Below are 22,963 nucleotides of genomic sequence, written 5' to 3' on the forward strand. Positions count from 1 at the left end.
ATGAATTGTTTATTTGATTTGCTTATTGCTATATAATTTGATAATTTTTTTACAGAAAAATTAAGGTTGAATTATATAGGTATGCTCCTCTAACTTGCTATATAGTATATAGTTATATTGGATATAAATATTATAATATAAATATTTATTATTATATTATTTATTAAAAATCTAGGATTCAACCTCCATAATAAAAGTTATTTTATTATTTATTAAAAATCCACGATTCAACCTCTATGATAAAGATTGAACCTCGAACCGTGGATCCTTTAATTTTGACAATTCGATGTGTGGCTAGGATTTAAAAACTATGGTGTAAACTAATAAAAAGTGCGGTGTGATCCTCCGCTGCCAACACTTGTATCCAATTTGTGACATCATCGTCTCCCTATCATCTAATCTAACAAGCCCTCACGACCTCTCTCTCTACTATCCGTCTCCAATATTACTCCGTCAGACCCGCTCAGCCCTCTCTCTTTTCAGCTCTTTGTTACCTCTACCTCCTTTTTTTCTTATCCGCATCTCTCTCTAGGGTTTTGATTTTTGATTCTTCAAGGCTCTCGCATATTTCAATTCTTCAGTACTTCGGTGGAATGACTTCCGCTAGGAACAATCACTCGCTTCCTCCTGCTCTTGTCTCGAATTTGCAAGATGTACTACTCAGAAGAAAGGCCGGGGAGGAAAACGGGGATCCATCGAAGGACGCAGATGAATCAGCGGAGTCCTGTACTTCCACTTCGGTTGAAGATAGCACTGCCGATGATAATAGCTCTAAACCGATTGTTTTGGTCACAAATGGTGACGGGATTGAGTCCCCCGGCCTTGTTTATCTAGTTGAAGCGTTAGTGGGTGAAGGCCTTTACAATGTCAATGTTTGTGCGCCGCAATCGTGCGTTTTCATTGACTTGTCTCTCCATTTCTTACTACTCTAGTTTGTTTGTTTGTTTCTGCTCCTCTAGATTTCGTTCTGCGGTAATCTGAGTCATTTCTATAATCTGAAGTGCTTTTGTTGTTTGTTACCCCTAATTATGCTCTACGGGACAGTTTGTCTTTCTTACTCTTCCTTAGGCATGCTGTCATTTTTGTTTTAATCGGTTGTGTTATACTGGTTAACTATCGAAAAAGAAAAAAATTCTGCATGCGGGTTTTTGTTTGTGTGATGCATTTCTTTGTTTCTATTAATTGTTCTGCCTGTTTACGCTTTTTTGCTTCATTTTCTGAATGTTTTCTAGTTAATTTTGTATTTGATTGGTTCTTTTTCTTGTTCTCGAAGGTTTAATTTTTGGATTATTTTATGTATTCAGTTTCTATTTGGGTTTTCCTCTTATTTTATTGTTTAAGTTGGCTTGGAACTTGACTTGTTAATTTGCTGATTTCAGGGATAAATCAGTGTCAGGTCATTCTGTGACTCTGCAGGAAACAGTTACTGTGACTTCTACTGAACTTGGTGGCGCCACAGCATATGAAGTTTCAGGTACATTTATTATTTTGGTTTTGAATTAGTTTGGCCTATTAATGTATGATATATATGTTTGGATTTTTTTTTCTAGTTTTTTTTATTGTTTGTTGAATTCTTTTTGATTATGTTTGGAAGATATTGTAGACATTTATTCTGGTAGGTTTTGTATTTTCGCACTTTATATTCGTGGTAGAACCATTGTACTTGTGATAAAATCAGCCGATTCTTCTAGTAGCTTTTTTTAACCCCTTCCCCCATCTCTCTCTCTCTCTCTGTGCGGTATTCTTGTTAATATATATGACTGCAAGAATGCTTAATGAAATCTGCATATGCATATTTGTTGTGAATTGTGATCAATTTTAGTAAGAGGCTTTGGTGGTGGTTCTTGCTACACAGGGACTCCTGTGGACTGTGTCTCTTTAGCACTATCTGGCTCACTATTTTCTTGGTCAAAGCCTCTGCTGGTTAGAGTTTACATGTCCTCAATATTATTATACATATATCTCGATTTTATGCATTTCCTGAGTTTATTTTGATCTTCTTCCAGGTTATCAGTGGAATTAACCGTGGATCAAGCTGTGGACATCACACGTAAGTTGTTCGATTACATTCTAATTTTTTTATTGTGTGCTTCAATAAATTAATTCTTTGGAACTTTGGATGACCATTCAAATTATTCTATACTAAGGATTATTTTTTGAACGTGCATTTATTATTATTATTATTATTATTTTAATGGTAGACCTCTAATCTCTATATAATTTTTATTTTATTTTAGTATCCAAAAAACATTTCATGACTTTATATGTGCTAGGTTCTACTCTGGTGTTGTTGCTGGTGCTCGAGAGGCATTAATGTGTAATGTACCATCTTTGTCTATTTCGCTGAACTGGTGAGTTGATGATACTTCACTGTATTCAATGAAATTCTATTTGCTGAGCACTCTTGAAATTTATTCTTTGGTACTATAATTCATTGTAGGAAGAAGGATGAAAGCCAGGAGAGTGATTTCAAGGATGCTGTTTCCATCTGTTTGCCTTTGATAAATGCCGCACTTAGAGACATAGAGAAGGGACTCTTCCCGGAAAGTTGCTTGCTGAACATAGAAATTCCCACATGTCCCTCGACAAACAAGGTATGTTTTTATTCTTTCTATATATGTCTTCTATTTACATGTTTTTTTTGCAATATTTTTGATGGAATCTGACTTTCACCTCATCTAATAGGGAAAAATCACAGACTGTTGTGTGTTCACAATATTTTTTTGGGGTGATAATAGACTCTTCCACAATTTAGTTTGTCCCTACTGCGATTTCACCATCGCAGTGCCAAATGCCAATCATGGGCTTGTTTGAGTAAGTGTTGACGGGAAATTGTTTGAGTAGCATTGAGAGGATATTTCCTGAAATTATATCAGCTCATTCTGACAAGCTTTTGAGGAGGATATTCACTTTCTAAAAGGTGAAAAAAGAAATTTATGTAGCCTGATTTGAGATAGACAGGACCAATTTGCTTTTTCAAGAATCTAGCTAAGGCTGGTCCATGGTGAATTGGAGATGGCTTGGGCTGAGCCTGTGGTCATGCCACAGCTTTGGCCTTTCCTACATGCCGCCACTGTCTACCCATGGTGGTTGTGAAGGAGGTTGTTTATCGAAATCTTGGCTGAGGGCCTGCCACTCAACTCAATCATGATATTGATCCACATTAAATTTTTATATGATCATGAAAATATTACCGAATACTTTTTGGTGGAAGCAAAAATGTATTTCCCCCTCTTTCAAGTTAATAGGGTAGGGAAATATCTTTAGATTCTTACCGCATCCAATATCTATGTAGGATGAGTTTGGAGCTTCATCTTTTTAGATGGACATGGAAGAAGGTTGACATGAGTGTGTTGGGTAACTTTTCAATGAGGAAATGGTCTGCTTGAGACTTGGTTGGCATCTTTAATTGTGGGTATGAAAGATGCATTGCATGATGTAGTATGAAAATAGCACGCTTTCACTTTGGAATTGAGAACTTAGGGTGAATAAAGGTCAATGTTTGCAAGGGTGTGCAATAGTTTCTTTACAAGCAGCACCGACACTTTACACAATATTTTAGTATCCTAAGCTCCCATGGGTAGATTGGGCTCCTGGTATAGATAAGTATCTGGAAGATGTAAGTTAAGTTACATTATGTGGAAAATATTAAGAAAGATGTATCTTGTGCTATGTATTTGCAGACAATAATCATTTGCCAATGTCTATAATAAGATTTGATGGTTCGTATTAGTATTATCTCTTGTGCAATACTTTGTATAATCATATTCTTGTGTCTGGGTGTGGATTGAATTTGGGGTCATCCTTATCATCATCAAAGCCTTATTCTTAATTATTTGGAGTCAGCTACAAAATTCTATAATGAGAATTTATTTTGTTGTGGAACAAGATAACTTATTTGGGCAACCGGGTAAAACTCTGAGCACTATGGGCAAGTAATTCTAGGTTTGCATTCATCTGCTGAGGCCTGTGCGAACTTCCATCAATTCTGCTGTGTATGTAGGGTACTCACATTGGGTATTAAAATTTCAATGGTGGGACTTGATGTTTCAGTCAGCTGGAAACTTGGAGTACTTGCCTATTGCTACTGTATTGCATACTTTGAGGGAGGCTCTTATAAGATTGGCAATTTCAATTAACTTAAGATATTGATTTTCTTGTCTTAACATTTACATATTTATTCCATCTTGTCCATGGCACTTGGGTGGAAACTAGAGTTCTTGCTTTCAGCCTACAGTTTAATGGAACTAATTTAATACTGAAAAGTCTTGGACAACTTGGTAAGGTCTAGTTTAGCTTTTGACTTGTTCTAGTTATTCTAAAAAATTAAATTAGCCATTATACATGGAGAAACGTGTTATTGACTTTTGTAGGTCTTCCAAACTGTGTACCCTGTTATCTGCATTTAACATATGCAAGGCCTGCCAGTCTGTCACCATCATGACTATCATGTCAAATCTGTGATCACAAATAGTTTGGGGTTGGCTACATAAAAACATAAGAAAAATGTATGGAATACACTGTGAATCCATAAAAGAAACTAGTTGCAACCCATATGTGAAAGTCTTTTTGATTTATGAAAGTATATCTTTATCCGTGTCCTTGGGAACTAGGATTCTTCTTACTTTAGGTTGGGTGTCCTAGGGTTTTGTTTTCTGCTTCCTTAGCATGTTTGTGTCAATTAACCTGAGTAAAATTTGATACTATTTTGATGCTTTTGTGGTTTTTTCCATCCCTCCTTCCTCACCCCCTCTTTAAATGATAGAAAGTTTGAGGAAATGCCACAAAACGGCGCCTTCCTCTACCAACAATGTGTTGATTTAAAGTTATACCGAACCCATAGCTGTGATAACTGCCCGGATCACTGATACTCAAATTGGTGACACTATTGTTGCTGTGATCATGGAAGCATTACCAGTTACACTCTAGAAAAATCAGAAGTGATTAGGGATGTATTTCCATTTAACCTGTTTCGTTCTTGTGTAAAGTGTACGACAGTTTTCTACTTTGCTATAGTGCTAGCTTGTCTATCCATGTGACATCAAGGATTTGTGGCCATGCAATGATCTTTCCTAGACATGGCAATGTCATGCTTTTTCCCTCCTATATTTTTCTTGGTTACGTAGTCATCTGTCATCTATAATATAATCTATTCCTTTACAGGGTTTCAAGTTGACCAAGCAAAGTATGTGGAGATCTATGCCTAGCTGGCACACTGTTTCAGCTAACCGTCATCCTTCTGGTGGACATTTCATGTCTAATCAACAAAGCCTTGGCATCCAGCTAGCACAACTTAGCCGAGATGCATCTGCTGCCGTGAGTTTTAATAATTATATGCTATAAAGAATCGTGGGAAGCTTTTCGGTGCTCATCCAGAGTATATTCTCTCTTTGATTTATCAGGGTGCAGCTCGTCGTTTGACAAAACAAAGACCTAATGTAGAGATTGAATCAGTTGGGGCTGCAGGGAAGCTTGCTGCTGGTCGGCTGAAAAAATATTTCCGCTTAGAGGTATGGGAGCTGTTTTTTAAATTTGAGACTTTCAGTTATGAGAATTGTTTCTAATGCTTCCTTTTGGTTTCTGAAATCAAGGGTGAAGTAGAACTTTGTTCTTGTGTTTTTAAGTAGGAAGTTTTATGCCCTATAGTGGGTTAGAGCTTGTTGCATTAAAAGTGTGCTGTCTCTAATTATCGTGAGGCTAATTTCTATGCGGATAGTTTAGCCAACCTTGAGTTTGATTTGGCCCAGGGAGTTCATTCATTTTCTTATCCTCCTACTGTAACTATTCCCTTTTTACGGGATGATATTGTAGGGGTATCCCACCCCAGATTTTGCCCAGTTTAATATTATTCTCTTTCTATTAGAAAAAAAAAAGTATGCCGTCTCTAATTATTTCTATTGCCATATCTAGTTCTTTGCAACATCATTTCTCTCATAAATTTTTTTACCTATTTTTGCATGGTGTTTGTCTAAACAACTTGCATGCTTCCCTTGCTACCTCATGCCTTTTTCACCATTGACAACCCCACCTAAAAAAAGAAAGTGTTTGGCTTGGTTATTTTGTTGTAGCCCCATCCATGCACTCCGTTCCTTTTTCGTGAAACAAATTAATGCAATTCTACATAATGGTAAAGTAAATGAGCCGTGATGATGCATATTCTTGCAGTTTGTGGATAAGGAGCAGGACGATGCAGATGATGACTTGGATTTCAGAGCGCTTGAAAAGGGATTTGTAAGTGAAAGCATTTCTTCCTAATTAATATCTTAAGAGTTGTTATTTTATCATTGTTTATTTAATTAAGATTCAGCGAAAGTAAGCTTATCTGTGGAAACTGTCTCGTGGTTCCTTCTGTTTTCCAAAATAAATTATTAGAGATCCATTCAAAGTGGCAATTGTTAGCATGAGATCCAGTCAGTAATGACAAATGTTATAAGTACATATTATAGACTCTGGTACGATACTTTTTCTTGCTGTCGGTAATAATTAGTAGCCTCATCTCCATTGTGGTGGCTAGCGGTAAGAAAATGCTGATATAGAAATCTTCACTTTTAGTTTCTGTATATGTCAAAGCTCATTGGGAATTTGAAGTTCTAGTTTCTAGAATTAGCATGTGTGCTCACCCGTTTTTGAAGTATTGTACAGTTTATATTTTGACTTGGAATTTAACAGGCTGATGTATGTTAGTGTTGAAATTTTTACCTTGGAGAACAGGTTACAATAACTCCTCTATCACTTTCTCCCCATATCGAGTCCAATACCAGAGCCGCTGCATCAGATTGGGTTTCCGCTGTGCTTCATGGCGATCAGTAAAAGGCTTCATCAGAATCAGCAGCATAGTTGGTGTCGTGTACATTTGCAGAATTGATTCTGTTGATTAGTCATCTAGTGATTCATGCTTTCTATTTTTCATTTTTTTCCCTCTGATTTTCATTTCATTTTTTTCCCTTTATTTAGGCCGGGTCTAAATGGATGACCCTGTGCTCCTTTTCTTTTGTTTTTTTTAAAATTTATGTTTAATTTATGGATTTGCATGTAGTGTTTGGTCTTGGGTTTCCAAATGTTAATGTTTCATTTGGAACAATTGGGCTTCTCTGTTATTGTTGAAATGAGTTTTCACTGAGAGTTTAGTGGAGTGTTTCAGACAGTGCTACTAGATTCATTAATGAGTGTAAATGATTTGTTTGAAATCTGAATTTTATGTATATTTCAATTGGTAATTAAGTACATGAATAAACTCCTAACCTGAATTTTAAAACTTGAAGGGATCTCTCTCTGAAGGTTGTGTCCGTATGTTTGTTTTCGTAATCATCCCCACCGGACCTGTGGCACGTAAAGGTGAATAGGTATAGGTGATTTGATTGGTAATCGACAAAGTTAGATATATGTGTGTTCAATATTTGATTTCAATGAAAAGTATATGAGTTCATTATTTGATTTCAATGAAAGGTATATTTCTCAGTAGTATTTCTTGATAGGATTTCAGCTTAGTCAAACTTGTCGCGGAGTGGGGCGTGGTCTTGGGTTGGATGTGGCCTAGGAATCACAAAGGGACTATTGGGTCGGGGATTTCTCAGATTATTTAGAAGAAATCTGAAAATTATATAAACCAAAAATATGTTGGTTGTGATAAAATAGCAGTAAGGCCTATATAAAAATATTCATTATAATCTATATTTTATGTTAGTGTCGGTATTTGCCTCATCTGCGTCAATATATCAATTGCTTCTGGCATTTGGGGAATCTGGCATTTTGGGGAATAAGTGATGAATGTAACGACTCTACAGGGTTCGTGGATGTAACGACTTTACAGGGTTTGAGCGTACCAAGACTTGTTGTCTAGAGAATTCATAGAAAGTTATGCGCAGACTTGATATTGGAGTCATACTTAGTAAGCAATAATGTTTGAATGGAGTAATGCTAAGTAAGTAATAAAGTTTATAGACGCGGAGTCTGTTTTTGCGCTTGGTGTTTCTTAAATTTTGCTTCTACCTATTCTTATAGGCCTTCAATATATGCTATTGGTTGGCTTCTCTTGTCTTCTAGGAATGGTCTTGACACGACATCAAGTGATAGATCATGGGTAGTGCTTGTTGATTTGCTGATCATGTTACTTGCTTAGATTCTCCTGTAGCATTCGTGTATTCAAAGTGGTGATATATTTAGATCATGGGATTCATTCAAGCAGGTTGTTTTGGCACAAAATGCATGGATCTCACCCCACTCCCTTGTAAAAGTAAGCGTCTTGCATGATTTTGATGATTTGAGATGAGGGGTTGTCATTTTTGTTCATCCTTGCTGGATGGTTGTGGGAAGAGATGGTTAATTTCAATTCTCAGTTGATGCGCAGTAGCTAAAAACATTTGAGACCCATATTTAAATCATGTAGATGGAAAGGATACAATTAGAGTATCCACAACCAATCCACAACTGAGAGACCGATCCGAACCGTGGTTATTCAGTGTTAGATTATATTATATACATATAAGTTACATATTGGGATTGTTGAGACGTCAATGAGAAGTCAAGTAGTATTTACAAAACTTTGATTATATATGTCTCCATAAAAAATTACAAATTAAGACATCAATTAACCTAATCATTACACAAATTATAAATTAAGATTGATTAATTGAAACTCATGGTGGCTTTATCATTTTAAAATTCACACAAATTAAGATTGATTGTTGCTAAAGCAAAAGTGGGGAGATATTTTCATATATGTTTTTTTTTTCTCGATTATATTATTTCTCTCGGTCTTGTACATTTTTTTTATTTTTAACTTTGACGAGATAATATATTTTATTATCATTATCATGAATTTTTATCAAATTTTGTTAGATAGAGTTCGAGTCAATCATGGGTTATTTTCTCTCTCTATTTGAGATTTATCCATACTTCTTCACTTTTTTCAAAAGTCGAATACCGATCCGATCTGATCCGAATAATATGATTATTTCGATTTGGTTATCCGAACATATATGGTCTGGTTATAGATTCTAAAATATCATAACCGAATCAATTCGGACATTTCAGTTTTGATTAAAAACCGAATCGACATGATCGTTGTTGACTCTTGTGCTTTCCCTATTCTTGGACATGATAGTGCAAATGCAAAGAACAAACCCAACATGGGTCGTCTCCAATAGATGACCCCCATTTCTGGTGCTTAAGGACTTGTCCTGCAACTAAGGCCTCTTACATTGACACAACAGAAATAGGTATTGATGAAGGAGGATAGAAGTTGAGAATTGCCTAACTAGACATTAATGGGAGGCTGTCCAGTGTCTATCTTAGCATTCAAATCATTATTTATTGGAGATGTAAAAGAATTTCTAAACAACTATTGTGCAGAGTTACATGTATTTTGGTAACATTTTTTTAAGCAACTGTATATATATATATAACTTGATGAGGGGACATATCAGTTGGAGACAATTAATGGATAAGCAGAAGTGTTGGGCTGCGAGTATTTATTAGATAGATATGATAAGGTAACTACTCAACCAAACACATAGGTATTTAAAGTACGGGGTCACTCTGATTGAAAAATATTAGACGATGCATGCCCCAAAACACATGTCCTATGTGGTAGATTTTGAACAGAGAATGTAGAGGAAGATATGCAAGAAAATAAGCAAACCTATAACGAAAATATCAGGGTCATGTCACCTTGCAAGAGGAAGAAAATATCACTTGAAAACAAAATTATCTATTTCAATGTCACCAAAACGTCCATCCAATTCATAATCGTCTGCAGCAAGATATTTATTCCGGCAAGGAAAAAGATCCATATTAAAATAGAGAAAAAAAAAATAGTTAGGCTTTGTTTGGAATCATCGTTGTTTTTAGTTTTGATTTTTAAAAAAATATAAAACAAAAATGAAAATTAGTGTTTTTTCTATTTTTTGTTTTGATTTTTATGAAAAGGTTCAACAAGTTTTCCTCCTTGATAGATGCTGGTGGGAAAGTGGCTTGTTTGTCATTGCGTAAGAGATGGTCAATTTCAGTTCTTATTGATGTGCAGTAGCTGTAATGTTTGAGACCCATATTCGAATCATGCAGATGGAAAGGATACAACAATCGACGTAATGGACTATTTTTTAAGATAGGGCAGTTGCATCCCCTAGTGATGGAGCAACCGAACTAAATGCTTTCTTGTAAGGAAAATAGTATATGCATTGTTGATGTGTGTATAAGAGTTTGTTCTTGCGGAATAAGTAAATAACAATCAAACACACCAGAATATCGAGGAAAACCCAACAGGGAAAAACCTCGAGTCACCTAAAAAACAATCCACTATATGAATAAATATTACAAAGGATCTAACATAAGATACCTAGTACATGAAACATCAACTATCCAGTGTATGTTTTTTATGATATAACAATTACGTTAGCTATTCAAACTCTGGTCGCAACCAAAGTATCAACGTCGAGAAGAAGTTGTCTCGTACGCCATCAATAAGTGACACACTCCACCAAGAGTTGTCTCACGCCAGGGTTCTCCAACAATCACGAACACATGAAACAAATAAATCCGAAAAAAAACTGCTTTATATTTGTGCACTAATTCGGTACTCTTGAAAGTCTTAGAGGACAAGTATATATAGATTCCTGGGAACCCTAATTGCTTTAAACTTCAAATCTTCTGAGATTCTAGTTTCCTAAGTTGACTTCATTCACTCAACCTAATTAACCGGAACTTCCTTTAAGAACGAAACTAGGAAACTTATAATACAAGTATTCCTTTAATTAAAACCTAGACAGAGTGTTTATAATAAAAGATAACTCTAACAAAAGTAGCAATTGCCCATAAATATTTTAATCCATGTCTACTGAGCTAGAATACTTGACTGATCCATGCCTACATCAAGTTACTTGAAGCTGTTCAGTAAAGTAGACTGTCTCAGAATACACCGCTCCATAAAGATAAGCAGAAAAACACAACCACAATATATATAATAATCAATCAAACCATAAAGCCTACACACTAAAACTATCATTTCCAATAGGGGTAAAAACCCTAACAATCTTCCCTTGACAGTTGAGCGGTGAAAAACCAAAAACCTGCGTAAAGGGTTAGCAAGTATCAAATACAAGCAGATATAATCCAAAGAGTAAGTCAAACAGACATACTCGCCCTAGCTAAGTCAAACCTGAGCAGACCAAATTAATTATGATATCCAACATTGCTAACATAAGCAAACCAGACCAATATCCCAAAGTACCAACATCACAAAAGAACAAAATACCATAGTTACAAACCAAAAAGATGACGATGACCTATCTTTAATTACATTAATTACTTAAGATCTACAACAAACTCTTGACCTAATTATTTGACAGAGAAAAACATAGCCAGATGGCAGATACGCTTTACTTCATCCAATGAGGCCGATCCCTTGAAAAATCAAGGCATCAGCAATAGCCTGATTAGCAGCCTCTGATGGATGGACACCATCCCAAAATACATACTCAGTGGCATTTGAACATGTTCCTGCTGCAAGTGTCGTTGGATTGCACAAGAACACTGTTGCCCCTACTCTCCCAGTCTTACAGCAACCTCTCCTTGCTTCCTTAAACCCTACAAAAAAAAAACAATTATCATTGACAATCACAATTCAATTTTATATCTAAAAGGAATTCACACTAAGGTTTAAAAAAGGTCTGTTAAGGATATATACCATAGTTTGAGGTAGAGTTGACAATGTCATACAAAGGTTTGTAAATGTCAAATATGACAATCTTAAGACCAGGTAGTTGCTTTTGAAGAGCTTTAGATGCAGAATCGATCCTCTTATTAAATTTTTGCACATCAGCGTTGATCCCGGACACACATCCTGGCTTGTGAAATCCAAACAAAGTGATTGCTGCAGGAAGGCAACCTAATGGGGGCAGTGAAGTTACCCCAAGTTTCCTGGCCCCCAAACCATACAAATCCTGTTTATATAGACAAGCAAATCATGTTAACGTCTTTAAAATTTGAATGTCAATGAATGTATTTAACTAAATTATCTATAATAATGTACCTTAACAAAGCGTGTAAATGAACCGACAAGGGACAAGCCATACTGGTCAGCAGTGTAGACCTTGTTAAGCCGAGGATTAACATAGTAGTTCTGAAGAAAGTCAGCAGTTCCAGCACCCAAGAGATATATTGAATCTTTGATTATGGATGCTGATTTGTTAGCACCAGCTACTCTACCTAGCTTGCCCTTGTACTCCCTGAAGTACTGTAGTTGCTTTGACAGTGGGATCGCATGCTGGAAAAGAAAGGTGAAATGTTAATGTCCATAACTCCATATGATGGTCTAGTCAATTGACACAAAGTTCTTACTTTTGCTAAGGCTGCTTTCTCATCAAAACCAGCTGCAGCAGAAGCAAAATTAGCTCCTATCAAAAGGTTCTTCCCTGATGCCTCTGGGCTAAGATATGCAGGTGCAAAACTAGTAAAACCCAGAGTTTCAGCTGCAATGAGAAATTCAAGTAAATAGTCATAGTTTGAAGCTCACAATAACAAGATACAAGCACTTTCCTTATTTTCTTGTTTTTAAATAACTGGGAGAAGGAAAGGACTCTAGTGGGTTGAAACAGACGCCATACTCTAAAATAAAAGTGAAAAACCAGTTCATAAGGTGGGTCAGAAGAGGAGAGATATATAGCCAAACTCTACATAGTGGAGAAGATTCAGAAAGAGCAGTAGCTAATCTATACTTACCAGTGAAATCAGTGGCTAATTTGCCATTGGAAAACCTTCCAGTGGGTCTGTGAGTGGTGAAGTCTCTCCCGTAAGGAGGGTAATTGGCCTTGAAAAGAGTTGGTAGGTAGTTATTGTTGCCAACATCTACAGAAGAATCACCAAATGTCATGATTGCTGGTACAAGAGCTGTTGATTCTTGTCCTTTCCCTATTCTTAGACATGATAGTGCAAATGCAAAGAACAAACCCAACAAGGGTCGTCTCCAACAGATGACCTCCATTTCTGGTCTAAGGACTTGTGTTGCAACTAAGGCCTCTTACATTAACCCAACTGAAATAGATATAGATGAAAAAGGACAGAAGTTCAGACTGGACATTAATGGGAGTTTGTCCAATCACTATCTTAACATTCAAATCATTCTTTATTGTAGATGTAAAAGAATTTCTAAACAACTATTATGCATAGTTACATGTATTTTGGTAACATTTTTTAAGCACTGTATATATAACCAGATGAGGGGAGATAGCAGTTGGAGACAATTAATGGATTCAGAAGTTGCGTTGCGCTGCGAGTATTTATTAGAATTTCGAGGCATCCCACCTCTGAGTACACGACCATAACAATGTGTATCACTATTTTTCAGCATGCAAAAACGTGACAAGTGGATGAACACCTGAGCATGGAGCATGGAGCATGGGTTTGATGTAATAAATGGGATGAGATTTTATGGATATGTGTGTGAGGGCAGTGTTGGAACGCAAACAAAGTCCTACATTGAAAAAGTATAAAGAAGTTGTGTGATTTGTAAGGCATGAGGAGGTCCAACTCAATAGTTTAAGTGGTTGAGTAAAGATGAGTTTTCTTCCATGCCAAGTAAACCCATGTGTTAACCCCATATAATCTGCGCTCACCCCGATCTAAACTCCTAACAAATAAATAAATTACAAATGGTATTGAATTAGTATTACAAAAAAATCTTGTCTACTAACAAATATACAAATAAAAAAAAATTAAATATAGGAGTATTGATTTACTACTAATATGGTTTCAAACGAAAATAAACACGAACAGTTTATATATTTTAATACTAAAATATGAGTTAATAGAACATGTGGTCATCGAAAGATAACCCGTATTCAATTTGCACACTGACAGATAATCTGTGCCAATTTGATACTCCAAAATTTGAATTTGTGTCAAATTACACACTCGATCAAATTTGTCAAATTTAAATCAGTCAACCTATCCATATGACATGTTGACCATTTGAATAATATAAAAAGCATTCTTTGAGTCTGTAATAAATAAAAAGCATCGTAAACTCTGTCTCGTCCTTGACATTGCGACATTCTTGAGTTATAATATTTGCTGAGAAGGCTCCACCTAATTTAAATCCAATCCAACCGAAGTAAACTTGATCCACCAAATCAGTCAAGCTTGGTATACGATTTGCTCCATCCTTGTCGGACTTGCAGGTCCAAACCTCCCCTCCAACAAAACTTAATGATAACCTGCTACTTGAGAAGGTTGACTGCTTTAAACTAGGTAAATTTGACTAAGTGTGCAATTTGGCACAAATTCAAACTTTGATGTATTAAATTGACACAAATTATCTTTTGATGTGCAAATTGAAACATGAGTCATTTTTTGGTGACCAAATGTGCAATTAACCCACTAAAATATAGTAATAAATTTGGAACGGAATTACAAATACCAATTGAGGTAACAAATAGCCAGTTTAGAAACTAGGAAGTTTTTTTTCTAACTTTCAGTTTAGATACTTACCACTGTTGCCTGATCTGGCCTCTGGCCATTGAGCCTTAACAGTGCCCCACGCGTGCATGATCTGGCCCGGCGTGGTGCGCATGCATGCATGTGTAAAGTGGTGGCTCAACCCAAACCCACCTAAGAAAAACCAAGGATTTAACATTGCTGCAGGATCTCAAGAACCCTTTCAAAGGTCATATCCAGAACGATTGCTTGACAGTTGAAGCAGAAATACTTCACGTCTCAAATCTGAGAGTTTGTCTTGAGATTTCTATTTGGACTGTTTTTGGTGACTAATGGTGCAGATTATAAAGAATAAGTCATGTCTGTAAGAGCAGAAGGTGTTCATAGACAAGTGTTGGCAATTTTTGATGGTGGTTTTTGTGACAACTTGATAATATATATCCGTAATTGTTCCAATACAATACTTTTTCAGTTTGTGAGATAAGCTGGATTTAATAGGGGTTTTCTATTGGACAGAGTTGTGACAGGTGAGCCACGTTCTTCATTATGTTCCACTTGTGATCACACGGGTGCCAAACCAAGGTGGCACCCATGACCTGCAACCCGAGATGAGATGAGACATTGGAGCTGATTCTCCGGGTGAAGGCTTTGTTTTGAGCCCTGGTTCCCAGCTACCCGAGGTGGTATTGGGGAAGTCCTCAAGGCCGAGCGACCACCACGGGAGGAGACAATGTTAGCCCTAAGCCCACCCTGAAATTTTGAAAAAAACTTACTAGTATAGCATGACATATCCATATTTAAGAATAAGCCCATTTAAATTTAACACAACATAAGTCTTAATTGGCCCAATTCCTTCCCCTAAATCACTAAAACCTTATAAGAAGTAACAAATATACCATAGAGAGAAGAATGTGAACTTTATTTACACCATGGTTTTCACTAATTACACTCCAGTATATCTATACCCCATACAAATTGAAAAATAACTAATCACACCCCAATTAACAAAAAACTGATACATTTATTAAATACACCCCGATGATAAAAAATTGTAAGAAATTATCTCTTTTTTATTTATTTATCAAAAGCCCAAAAATCCACTTCAAAAATTAGCACCACCCAAGCAAAAGGGGGCAAAACCAACAAACCCATAATTGAACGTAAAAACACAAATGGTTAAGATTATTATCAAAAACCCTAGGTACACACTCACTGTCATCTTTGACAAAGAAGCTGAAATTATCGATTTGTTGTTTCCGAGAGAATCCACACGAGCTTCTTGAGAACGATGATGACAGATGAAAGAGGTCGAGAGGATTATGGAGATCAAGAATTGGATACCAGAGATAGGTTACAAATCGGGCTTTGAGTGGAGTGTGTTAATCCTATACCTATAAAAAATATGGTTAAAGGTAAATTGACTAGAGTTGGGGTATAATTAGTAAAAAATTGAGTGTAAATAAAGCTCACAAAAGAAAAATCCAGCTCTTCCCCTAAACCTTATACAATAAAGAGCCGAATCGAAAGAACATAGGGCATCTAATATAGTCATCTCCATCTGAATTTTGTTCTCTCTATTTTCATTCGGGTAATTTGTTTCTATTATCATTCTATTGTTATATTTTTTTAATAAATTGTAAATTTCCTTCATTCTGACTTCGGCGGAACTCTATTAGGGGGCAGAAGGAGAAATGGCATCATGGCAGCTAAAGTGGAAAGCATGAAATATATTATTTGGAGTTGAATTGAGAAAGGTGTACTGCTACACTCTTCTGGTGATCGCCGTCTGAGGAAATGTTAGCCCCGTCGTCGGCGTCCAAAATTGTCGTCGCTGGTGGAGGAGGGTCCTGTGACCCATTGCGAACACCACTCGACTGCAGCGCAGAGATGACCCTGGCAGATGGCCCCGTGTGCTGGGTCCATGATAAGTGGTACTAGTGACCCACTTACATTGACACAACTGAAATAGGTATTGATGAAGGAGGAGAGAAGTTCAGAATAGCCTGACTAGACATTAATGAGAGTTTGTCCAATCACTATCTTAGCATTCAAATAATTATTTATTGCAGATGTAAAAGAATTTCTAAACAACTATTGTGCAGAGTTACATGTATTTTGGTAACATTTTTTTAAGCAACTGTATATATATAACTTGATGAGGGGACAGATCACCTGGAGACAATTAATGGATAAGCAGAAGTTGCACTGCGAGTATTTATTAGAGACCCCTATGTCTGTCATTAACTACTCAACCAAACAGATAAGATATGTTGACCTCAATGAGTAAATTACTAGATAGGTATTTAAAGCATGGGGTCACTCTGATTGCAAAAATATTAGATGATGCATGCCCCAAAACACACATTCTATATGGTAGATTTTTAACAGAGAATATAAAGGATATGCGAGAGAATAAGCAAACCTATAACGAAAATATCAGGGTCATGTCACCTTGCGAGAGGAAGAAAATATGTCACTCGAAAACAAAATTATCTGTTTCAATGTCACCAGTTACACCCATCCAACGTAGAATCATCTGCTACTACGTATTTATTTCGGCTAGGTAAGAGATCCATATAAAAATAGACAATAGGAAAAGTTAGAGTGCGTTTGGTTTGTTTTCTGTTTTCCGTTTTCTGTTTTTATTTTCTATTTCCTATTTTCTGTTTCCTATTTCCTATTTTCTATTTTCTATTTTCTAAGGAATAGAAAATGTGTTTGGTTTGAAATAGGGAAACACTGTTTTCTATTTTCTATTTACTGATAATTAAGCAATGTATCCAGTCCTCATCAGAGTCATAGTCCTCGTCCTTTTCAAAGTCTATTGATAAGTGCCAAAAATGTACACTTTTAATAATGAATTATTAAGGCATTTGTTAGATAATTAAGGCTTAAAGTGAGTATTAGACCATTAAAATGCAAATATCATTCTCACTCACTTTATATTTGTTTTTATATTTTCAGGCCCAATTCATACCAACCCATGTTCAACATTTGCTGGCACATTTCGTGAAGAGCCCATTTGCTTGTGTCCACTACCATCTTGACCCATTTCTTTGATTATCATTTGAAAGCCCACCACATGATTTGTCAAAACCATTACCATTTCCACCTATACATATATACACATATATGTATATCTCTCTTGACATCATTCCCTGCATCACCATCATTTTTATAGTACAAATTGGTCATGTGCAACACTATTTTTCAATGGTGGTGACATCCCTTCCTTTGACATATTTGGCCATTCAACATTTTTGGTTTGAAAATTCTCAATGGATGGATAGCTCCTAATTTCCTATAAATAGAGAGCTAGAGAAAGAAGGGAAAAGGGGGAGAAAGGAGAGGAAGGAATACAAGACAACATTAAAGGAGGGAAGAAAGAGGCAAGAGGAGGACAAAAACCAAGGAGTGAGTTCTTGAGTTTTATTTTCTCTTTTACAACAATTTTCTCACATATTCTTTCTAGAATTTTATGAGATCAATTGTTGGTTGTGTAAATATAGTATGAGGAACTAATCCTCTTACTAGGGTGATGATGGATCCACTCTATTGTATCTAAATAAACTTGGTTTGATTAATTATTAGTTTATTTATGCTATGTCAAGTGTTAATTAGCTATTTTTTATTGATAATTAAATCTTGATGCTTAGCTACCATCTAGGTTTGATTACCATGATGCAAATTGAGGCAAATGCCCATGTCCAATTTGAGACCAGCTTCTTGCAATTAATACCGGAGTTACCTAGACATAAATGCCATATGCTAGGATCTTTGTGATCGCTACATAAGTTACCATAAATCCTAATGCATTCTTGATTGTCTTAGCCAATCCAAATGCCCATGGATGGTTGCAATTGGGAATAGACGTGGTAAGTCAAATGCCCATGACTATTACATAAATTAGGGGACTTGATCTTTGACATGCATGAATGAAATGATAATTGTCTGCTAAATAATTTAAATACAATAGAGTTGGTGAATTCGGATCCCTAGTGTTTGTTTATTTGCGTTAATCCTTATTTATTTTGTTTCCATTGATAATTACAAGAGTTGGAATTGCAGATATTTAATAGTCAGTCCCTGTGGGTACGACACTCGTATTTGCCACTTCTATACTACAATTGATTCGTGCACTTGCGAGTATAATTTGGGTTTGAAATCGCTATACTTTTACCGGGTACTAAACTCCACATCAAGTTTTTTGGCGCCGTTGCCGGGGAATGATTTAATATATTGTTATCTAACTCTTGTGTATATATATATATATATATTAATATTAGTATACTACACCTCCTTAATGGAATGTTTTTCAGTTTTATATTTGTGGATGGCTTAACTGCCCCATCTAACAATATATTATTGGCTGGTTCTACTGCTACCGCCCATATCTGTTTATAATAACCGTCACTAACACTTACTAACTTACTAACATTTAAATTTTTGTCACTAACAGTAACATTTATTTATTTATACAGTATTATTTATATTTGTGGTTGGCTTTACACTGCCCCACCCGTATATATATATATATATGCTTATATGGTCGGTTGAGCCGCCTAAAGTAACCTTTTATTTCTGTTAATATTTATGGTTGGCCTCTTTGCCCCATTTTATTTTATTTTATTTTATTTTTATTTTGTGTATATTCACTCTTTTAATTTTGTTAAAAAAAAAAAGAGAAAAAAAAGGGGTTATTATCATTGACATTTTCTTTTATGCAAGGACGTCGATCTCAAAATCCAAATCTTCTTAAATTCAATTCAGAGATTGAACGAACTCTTGCACAACTGAGAGGAGAGGTAAGAGGAAATATGGCATAAGGGAATCCTGAGAATGCTCTTGCTAGAATTGTAAATCCACCAGTCAATGCACCTGCTCGGAGGCCAATGAAGAATTCATTCATACCTCAAAATATGGAGCAGCCATCCAGCATAGCATTTCAACCCAATGTCCAAGGCAATGCCACATTCTCTCCAGTTCTACTCAATGCAGTCCCACATTTCCGAGGCACAACATTTGATGACCCTTACCTACACATCAGAGAATTCTTTGAACTCTGTAAGACACAATCTGTTCAGGGCTTGACGTCAGAAGAAGTACGACTCATGTTGTTTCCATTTTCTCTCAAAGACAATGCGAAACTGTGGTTCAACTCTTTGACCCCAGGATCGATCACTACATGGGAGCAAATGGCAACAAAATTCTTGAAGAAATTTTTCCCAGCCCAGAAGACGAAGCAATTAAGAAGGGAAATTCAAACATGGCAGCAAAAAGATGGGGACTTATTTTATGAAGCTTGGGATAACTTTAAACAGCTACTGCTAAAATGTCCACACCACAACTTGTCACAAGATGATCAAGTTCAAGCTTTTTATGAAGGACTCGACGCAACAAACACAAGCATCGGAGACTCAGCTTGTGGAGGCATATTAACGGAGAAAAGCAGTGAAGAAGCTTTTGACTTATTTGAAACTTTAAGTGAAAATTCTCAACAATTTTCATCTAGAGTAAAACAAGGGGTAAAGCTTCCAAAAGGTGTATATGAAGTCCACACCAGAGTAGAAAACCAACCTCAGTTGCAAGCCATGGAGAAGAAGATTGACATGTTAATGAAAGCAATTTCATCTTCCCAACAAGCAACCCAAGTTGAGATGTGTGCCATTTGTTCTCAATCTAACCACACCACAGAAACATGTCCTATGTCTTCTAACTCTAAACAAGAACATACCAATTATGTGGGACAAGGTGGCTTCCATCCCAACAACAATCCATTTTCAAATACATACAATCCAGGATGGAGAAATCACCCAAATTTCAGTTGGGGAGGACAAGGCCAGAGTAAGCAATACAATCAGAAGATGACACAACAAGTCCCTATTGAACCAAAGAAGCTTTCTTTGGAGGAGCAAATGGCTCTTCTAGCTCTCAACACCAACAATTTTATTCAAAAAACGACGGAGCAAAACAACAGGTACGACCAACAATTCAGCAACATACATGGATCTATTCAAAAACTAGAAGTTCAAGTTGGTCAAATTGCTGAGCAACTAAGTGAAAGGGAGCTGGGCAGATTGCCGAGTCAACCAGAAGTCAATCCAAAAGGCAAGGAACAAATCAATGCTATTACCACCAGACGCGGAACAACTGTGGGATTTTTAGAAAACGATGGTGAAAAGGCCAAAAAGCCTAATGATGAAATTCAGCCCAAGCCAACTGACTTATCAAAGCATAAAATGAATGAGTCTCATGTGCCTTTTCCTAGCCGGTTGGTGAATGAGAAGAAGACTGACCAGATGCGGCGAATGATGGATATATTCAGAAAAGTTGAGATCAACATTCCGCTTCTTGACGCGATTCAACAAATTCCTCCATATGCAAAATTTCTCAAAGATGTCTGCACCAGAAAGAAGAAACTAGCACCATATGAGAAGATTATGTTGTCTGAACAATGCAGTGCCGTTCTAAACAAGAAGCTACCACCAAAGCTAAAGGATCCGGGGAGTTTCTACTATCCCTTGTACTGTTGGGCAAGTCTCTTTCGAGAAAGCTTTTCTAGACCTGGGTGCTAGCATCAATCTGATGCCATATTCAGTTTTTGTGCAACTTGGTCTCGAAAAGGAATTACAACCAACTTCAATCACTTTGCAATTGGCAGATCGGTCAATAAAATTTCCACGTGGTATCATAGAAGATGTTCTTGTCAAAGTTGATACATTTCTCCTTCCAGCAGATTTTATTATCCTTGATATGGAGGAAGACAGAAACATACCAATTATTCTGGGGAGGCCTTTCTTAGCCACTGCAGGAACTATTGTGGATGTACAAAAGGGTTGCTTGTCCATGGCTGTACAAGGACAAACGGTGGAATTTAATCTATTTGAAGCTACTAGACACCCTTCTGATACAGGGGAGTGTTTTAGCATTGAAGTTGTTGATGGCTTAATTTATGATTCATTTTTGGAGCATCAATCTATTGACCATTTGGCAACTTGTCTTGCGTTTCCTGAACTGCAAGTTGAAGAAGATGGTGAAGTTGCAGAATTTTGTGCATATTTGCAGGCACAACAACCAGTGAATCAGAGGTGGATTCGCACATTTGAAGCTCTCGGTCCTTCACTTCCGAAAGTGGTTTGTTCTATTGAATCTCCACCAAAGCTAGAGTTGAAGCAACTTCCAGATCATTTGAAATATGCTTATCTTGGTGCTAAAGAGGCATTACCTGTCATTGTCGCTGCTAACCTTACTGATTCAGAGGAAGAAAGTCTCTTGAGGGTGCTACGACAATACAAAAGTGTCATTGGGTGGTCCATTGCTGACATCAAAGGCATAAGTCCCACTATGTGTATGCACCGAATTTTACTGGAAGAAGATTCAAAATCCTCACGTGAAGCACAAAGACGTCTCAATCCATCGATGAAGGAGGTAGTTCGATCTGAAATATTGAAGTTGTTGGATGTAGGAGTCATCTATCCTATTTCTGATAGCCAATGGGTCAGTCCTGTTCAAGTGGTTCCCAAGAAATCTGGAATCACGGTAATTACTAATGAGAACAATGAGCTCATCCCAACAAGAAAACAGACAGGGTGGCGTGTTTGTATTGATTATCGAAAGCTGAATTCTGCCACAAGAAAGGATCACTTTCCTTTACCATTTCTAGATCAGGTGCTAGAAAGACTGGCGGGCCATTCCCATTATTGTTTTCTTGATGGCTACTCTAGCTATAATCAAATTGTGATCGCACCAGAGGATCAAGAGAAAACAACTTTCACATGTCCTTTTGGGACATTTGCATATAGAAGAATGCCATTTGGGCTTTGCAATGCACCAGCTACTTTTCAACGGTGCATGACAAGTATATTTTCTGACGTGGTGGGCCACATTATTGAAGTATTTATGGATGATTTCTCCGTGTTCGGATCATCTTTTGATACTTGCTTGTGCAATCTTGCCTTGGTTCTGGAGAGATGCCAGAAGACTAATTTGGTGCTTAATTGGGAGAAATGCCATTTTATGGTTCACGAAGGTATTGTTCTTGGTCATCTTATTTCCGAGAAAGGGATTGCCGTTGACAAAGCAAAAATCGAAGTTATTTCTAGATTTCCACCTCCGAATTCTGTACGAGGTGTGTGATCTTTTCTCGGACATGCGGGGTTCTATCGTCGTTTCATCAAAGACTTTTCGAAGATTTCCAGGCCATTGTGCAATTTGCTATCCAAGGATGCCACTTTCCACTTTGATGATGAGTGTTTGCAAGCATTCCGCAAATTGAAGCAATTACTTACATCTGCACCTATCATGATGGCACCAGATTGGAGTTTACCATTTGAGCTCATGTGTGATGCCAGTGACTATGCAATTGGAACGGTTTTGGGGCAAAGAGTTGACAAGCTACCACATGTCATTTACTATGCAAGTCGTACTCTCAATGATGCCCAACTTAATTACTCAACAACAGAAAAAGAATTGTTGGCTGTAGTTTTTGCATTGGAAAAATTCCGATCATACCTGATTGGATCTAAGGTGATTG

The 22,963-nt window shown here is 36.7% G+C and overlaps 2 protein-coding genes across 2 annotated transcripts; one reads left to right on the forward strand and one right to left on the reverse strand.

Annotated features, from left to right (window-relative positions):
- Positions 1 to 441: 441 nt before the first annotated feature.
- On the forward strand, positions 442 to 7,193 carry LOC120001563 (5'-nucleotidase SurE-like). Its single transcript, XM_038849944.1, has 10 exons — positions 442 to 889; positions 1,380 to 1,474; positions 1,856 to 1,923; positions 2,007 to 2,050; positions 2,274 to 2,351; positions 2,441 to 2,594; positions 5,164 to 5,316; positions 5,403 to 5,510; positions 6,166 to 6,231; positions 6,712 to 7,193. The coding sequence occupies exons 1-10, from the start codon at positions 594 to 596 to the stop codon at positions 6,808 to 6,810; spliced, it is 1,161 nt and encodes a 386-aa protein (XP_038705872.1). The 5' UTR covers positions 442 to 593; the 3' UTR covers positions 6,811 to 7,193.
- A 4,032-nt stretch (positions 7,194 to 11,225) lies between these two features.
- LOC120003073 (GDSL esterase/lipase APG-like) lies at positions 11,226 to 12,985 on the reverse strand. The gene is made up of 5 exons (XM_038851973.1): positions 12,718 to 12,985; positions 12,337 to 12,467; positions 12,029 to 12,262; positions 11,684 to 11,939; positions 11,226 to 11,583 (listed from the first exon to the last, which is right to left on the reverse strand). The coding sequence occupies exons 1-5, from the start codon at positions 12,977 to 12,979 to the stop codon at positions 11,381 to 11,383; spliced, it is 1,086 nt and encodes a 361-aa protein (XP_038707901.1). The 5' UTR covers positions 12,980 to 12,985; the 3' UTR covers positions 11,226 to 11,380.
- Positions 12,986 to 22,963: the final 9,978 nt, after the last annotated feature.

This window comes from Tripterygium wilfordii, chromosome 7, assembly GCF_013401445.1.
Source record: "Tripterygium wilfordii isolate XIE 37 chromosome 7, ASM1340144v1, whole genome shotgun sequence".
Lineage (NCBI taxonomy): Eukaryota > Viridiplantae > Streptophyta > Magnoliopsida > Celastrales > Celastraceae > Tripterygium > Tripterygium wilfordii.